Here is a 5,440-nt window from a genome sequence, read left to right on the forward strand (position 1 = left end):
GGGAGGCTGAGGCAGGAAAATGACGTGAACCCAGGAGGCGGAGCTTGCAATGAGCCGAGATCACGCCACTGCACTCCAGCCTGGGCAACACAGTGAGACTCCGTCTCAAAAAAAAAAAAAGTGAATTTTATGTATATTGTACCACAATTTAAAAAATTACATTAAAGTTTAAAAAGAGAAAAAATGATGGTGATGTGGCCCACATCACTCTCGTCTGATTCAGTGGGTCTAGGGTCACCAGTGACGCTAATACAGAGTGGGGAGCTGCTGGTTTAGCTGAGGGAAATGTTGCGTGGGGAGCCTGGGTATTCTGAACACACCTACATCTCATCTTGGTTTTCTCACATGACATTGATCCCAAGCAAAGGACTTTGTTTGGTTTTATTATTTATTGTATAACCCTTGTGATCAGAAGAAAAACTCTACAGTGAATAAGGCATAATCATGTCTCAGAAAATTTGGCAAAGTTCAAAAAAAAATTGAAAAGAAACAATAAAAATCATTCATAATCCCATCCACCTCAGCAGTCAATAAATTCAGGAGTATTCTGGTCCTTCTACAGCACTGAATAGAGATATTTTTACAGATATATTACAGATATCCTTATATATTCTCATACCTATTATACTTCTTTTGTGTGCTTTTTTAAAAAAAACCCATACTTCTAATAGTGTGTGTTTTCCCCTTTCAGTGACTATGTGGTGAATGTCTTTCAGGTTATTGAGGGCCTTCTACTTCATGGTTTTCGGTAGCTCCACAGCATTCTTGTCTAACCCGTTACTTGTATTGGACATCTAGATTGTCTCCCAGTTTTTCATTATGATAACCAATGCTATAGTAAATATCTGTATACAAAAAAACCTTTTTTGAGACAGTCTCCCGCTGTTGCTCAGGCTGGAGAGGAGTTGTGCAATTACTATGTCTTTGAACTCCTCAGTTCAAGCTATCATTCTGTCTCAGCCTCCCAAAGTGCTGGGATTACAGGCGTGAGCCACCGCGCCCGGCTTCTTCTTTTTTTTTTTTTTGAGACAGCGGAGTCTCACTCTGTCACCCAGATAGGAGTGCAACAGTGTGATCTCAGCTCACTGCAACCTCTGCCTCCTGGGTCAAATGATTCTCCTTCCTCAGCTTCCTGAGTAGCTGGGATTACAGGCATCTGCTACCATGCCTGGCTAAATTTTTTTGTATTTTTAGTAGAGATGGCATTTCACCATGTTGACCTAGCTGGTTTTGAACTCTTTAGCTCAGGTGATCCACCTGCCTTGGCCTCCCAAAGTGCTGGGATTACCGGTGTGAGCCACTGTGCCTGGCCTCCACTCTTCTTTTTCTTTGTCATATATAGAATCATGAACTTTTACAGCAAGAAGGAACTTTAAAGATCAATTACTCCCCTTATTATACATTTAAGGCCTTGAAGGTTGAATGGTTTGACCAGGGTTACACAGAAAATTAAGTAGCAGAGCAGAGACTTAAATCCAGCTTTATTCATTTTCCGTTTTTCCTATCATTCAGTCTCCATGGAAGAAGAAGATTCTACAATTTTTCATCTTGGAACAGTATTTCTTTTTTCTTTCGAGACAAGGTCTTGCACTGTTGCCCAAGGTGGAATGCAGTAGTGCAATTGTTGCTCACTACAGTTGTGAACTGCTGGGCTCATGTGATCCTTTCACCTCAGCCTCCCAAGTAGCTAGGACTACAATGAGCGCATGCCACCACATCCAGCTATTTTTAAATTTTTTTTTTTATAGAGATGATATCTCGCCATGTTGCCCAGGCTACTCTCAAACTCCTGGCCTCAAGTGATCTTCCCACCTCGGCCTCCCAAAATTCTGAGGTTACAGGCGTGCGTGAGCCACCATGCCTGGCCTTGAGCCATATTTCTTTTTTTTTTTTTTTTTTTTTTTTTTTGAGACGGAGTCTCCCTCTGTCGCCCGGGCTGGAGTGCGGTGGCCGGATCTCCAGCTCACTGCAAGCTCCGCCTCCCGGGTTCACGCCATTCTCCTGCCTCAGCCTCCCGAGTAGCTGGGACTACAGGCGCCCGCCACCTCGCCCGGCTAGTTTTTTTTGTATTTTTTAGTAGAGACGGGGTTTCACAGTGTTAGCCAGGATGGTCTCGATCTCCTGACCTCGTGATCCGCCCGTCTCGGCCTCCCAAAGTGCTGGGATTACAGGCTTGAGCCACCGCGCCCGGCCAAAGCCATATTTCATTTGTGCTTTTCTGGCAGAGAACTTGTTGCTTCCTTATTTGAAAGTAGCCTTCGCACCACTGCACTCCAGCCTGGGCGACAGAGCGAGACTCCATCTGAAAAAAAAGAAGAAAGTAGCCTCAGCTGAGTGTCTTCTCCAGTAATAACCAGTGTAATGCTTGCTATTCTAGGAGCCATGTCTGACCAGGACGTTTGGAAGATCATATCCATGCCGGAGGCTCTTGTGAGGAGATGAGTTGGTAAAGAGAGAGGCTGGGATGAAGATGCTGCCAGGAGTGGGCGTGTTTGGGACTGGCAGCTCCGCCCGAGTTCTGGTCCCGCTGCTGAGGGCAGAAGGGTTCACTGTTGAGGCCCTGTGGGGGAAGACTGAGGAGGAGGCGAAGCAGCTTGCTGAGGAGATGAACATCGCCTTCTATACCAGCCGGACTGATGACATCTTGCTGCATCAAGACGTGGATCTGGTGTGCATCAGCATCCCCCCTCCACTCACCCGGCAGATATCCGTGAAGGCTCTAGGTACGCCCAGCAGGCCACGGCAGGGGCAGATCGTGTCTCCCTCTGGGCAGTCCTCGGAGGGTCACACCCCTCCTCTGAGCTCTCCTTCCTAGGCTCGCATCTGCAGGGAGGAGAACTCTGGAACATCACTTGTCCCTGAAGCAGTGCTTGGGGAGGGCATATTGGGAGTTCTTATAACTATAGGAGAAAAAAGACATAGCCTAACCTACCTCCCATCTATAAATCCCTGAACAGAAATTAAGGAAGTGTTCTAAGAGACAGCCATCAAGGGGCTGGAGATGGTTGCCTCTCAGGCAACATAAACTTTGAGGTTTATGTGAAGTTAGAGGTCCAAGCCCTGGGTGCCGGGGAATTGGTTGTGACTGGTGTGTTTGTTCTCCCATTTCTGGGGCACACAGCACCACAGGAAGGAGAGGCTGTGTAGCAAGGCTACCATTTCCCATGTTTTGTCAGTGTTTGACTATAGTGAGCACACACCCTTCCTGCCAAATTGCAGTTTTGTATTGCCAGAGGACAGGAAGGCTCTGACAGCATTGGCTTCCCTGACAAGGTCGGTTGACAGCCTGCTCACATGACATCTCCACTCCCTTGGGAAGTTTGGCTTGGTAACCTCCTGCCCCTGGCTGGGCGTGGTCTGCTGAGCTGTTCTCCTGCAGTTCCCATTGGTCTTCTCTTTCTAGTCAACTGGAGTCAACTTCTTCTCTTTATCTAATATAAATCAGAACCTAGTTTAGTAAGTAAACCAGTAAACATTCAGCCAGCAATTTTTATTTTATTTTATTTTAGTTTAGTTTGAGGCAGAGTTCACCGTTGTTGCCCAGGCTGGAGTGCACTGGCGCAATCCCGGTTCACTGCAACCTTCGCCTCCTGGGTTCAAGTGATTCTCCTGCCTCAGCCTCCTGAGTAGCTGGGATTACAGGCACTTGCCACCATACTCAGCTAATTTTTGTATTTTTAGTAGAGACAGGGTTTCACTGTGTGAGCTGGGATGGTCTCCAACTCCTGACCTCAGGTGATCCATCCGCCTCGGCCTCTCAAAGTGCTGGGATTACAGGTGTGAGCCACCGTGCCCAGCATTTGAGTCTCGCTCTGTCACCCAGGCTGGAGTACAGTGGTGCAATCTCCGCTCACTGTAAGCTCCGCCTCCCGGGTTCACACCATTCTCCTGCCTCAGCCTCCCGAGTAGCTGGGACTACAGCTGCCTGCCACCATGCCCAGCTAAATTTTCTGTATCTTTAGTAGAGACGGGGTTTCACTGTGTGAGCTGGAATGGTCTCGATCTCCTGACCTCATGATCCATCCACCTTAGCTTCCCAAAGTGCTGGGATTACAGGCGTGAGCCACCACGCCTGGCCTACATTTTATTATTATTATTATTTTTTAGATGGAGTCTCGCTCTGTTGCCCAGGCTGGAGTATGCATTGGCACAATCTCAGCTCATTGCAACCTCCACCTCCCAGTTCAAGCGATACTCCTGCCTCGGCCTTGCAAGTAGCTGGGACTACAAGCATGTGCCACCACGCCTGGCTAATTTTTGTATTTTTAGTAGAGATGGGGTTTTGCCATGTTGGCCAGGCTGGTCTTGAACTCCTGACCGACCTCAGGTGATCCACCCGCCTTGGCCTCCCAAGGTGCTGGGATTACAGGCATGAGCCACCACACCCAGCCTCAATTATTTTTTTAGTGCCTCCTGTGTGCCAGTCACTGTCCTGATGTCATTTTGGACATTCAAAGGTGTGTTAGATTGGACCCCTCCCTGCCTTCAGATTTTATAGTCCAATTGAGGCAACTAGAAATAACACATATTACAAGGTAGATGACAGAAGACATAGTCACAATTCAAGTAGCATATACTTACTTGACTGAGTAACTCTTTTATGTGAGGTGATAGGAGCCAAGTGTCTCTTTGATGCAGCCGAAGATCTCTACGTCCAGGAACTGGTGCCATGAGGCTGTCCTCCACTCTTCCTGACCACTGCCATGGTGGAAAACCTCAGGGTCTGCTACTTATCTTTCCCTCCTTCTGAGGAATGTCATACAAAGGTGTCTGTCACCTCTGGTCCTGTGGGTGGGGAAGGATAAATGTTCATTGAAGTGAGAAAGAACTTCAGTCTGTCTGGTTGTCAATTTGGAGCAAGTAAGTTTTGGCCTTATTTGTTTCTTCCAGAGAGCTCTCTCTGAGGATGTGTGACATTGGAGTTACTCATTCATTGGTCACCAAATACTTGGGAGGTCAGACGGTGGCTCCCAGATTGAATTCAGAAATAGACCTAAGTCAACACTTTAGCAGCAAGTTGGTTCAAGGGGAAGCAAGCCGCTATGGTCACTTGACTCCTTGCCATCCCTTGTGGCTTGAATGCAGGCTGGAAAGGTGAGGTGTGTCCAGAGCCAGAGCCCTGGAGGCTCTCAGTCTTCTTCCTGAATTTTAGGGTTCCCCACAGAGACCATTTCCAAGCTGTACAAAGAGGAAGGAGAAAACCCCAGGGTTCTTTGGCAGCAAGCTTGCTTTTTTTCTGGTTCTTGGTATGCTCCACCAGCAGCATCATCACCTAGAGGTTTGTTAGAAATCTGAATTCTCAGCCGGGTGCGGCGGCTCACACCTTTAATCCCAGCACTTTGGGAGGCCGAGGCGGGCGGATCATGAGGTCAAGAGATTGAGACCATCATGGCCAACATGGTGAAACCCCGTCTCTATTAAAAATACAAAAATTAGGCCG

The 5,440-nt window shown here is 47.6% G+C and overlaps 1 protein-coding gene across 1 annotated transcript in view; it reads left to right on the top strand.

Moving 5' to 3' along the window:
• The window catches only part of GFOD2 (glucose-fructose oxidoreductase domain containing 2), a 62,897-nt gene that overhangs the window by 47,654 nt on the left and 9,803 nt on the right, over positions 1-5,440 (top strand). The window contains exon 2 of the mRNA XM_011932013.1: positions 2,378-2,723. Within this exon, the coding sequence (XP_011787403.1) occupies positions 2,465-2,723 (259 nt within the window). The 5' untranslated portion in view covers positions 2,378-2,464. The remainder of the gene's footprint in view (positions 1-2,377; positions 2,724-5,440) is intronic.

Source organism: Colobus angolensis, unplaced genomic scaffold, assembly GCF_000951035.1.
Source record: "Colobus angolensis palliatus isolate OR3802 unplaced genomic scaffold, Cang.pa_1.0 Scaffold93, whole genome shotgun sequence".
Taxonomy (NCBI): domain Eukaryota; kingdom Metazoa; phylum Chordata; class Mammalia; order Primates; family Cercopithecidae; genus Colobus; species Colobus angolensis.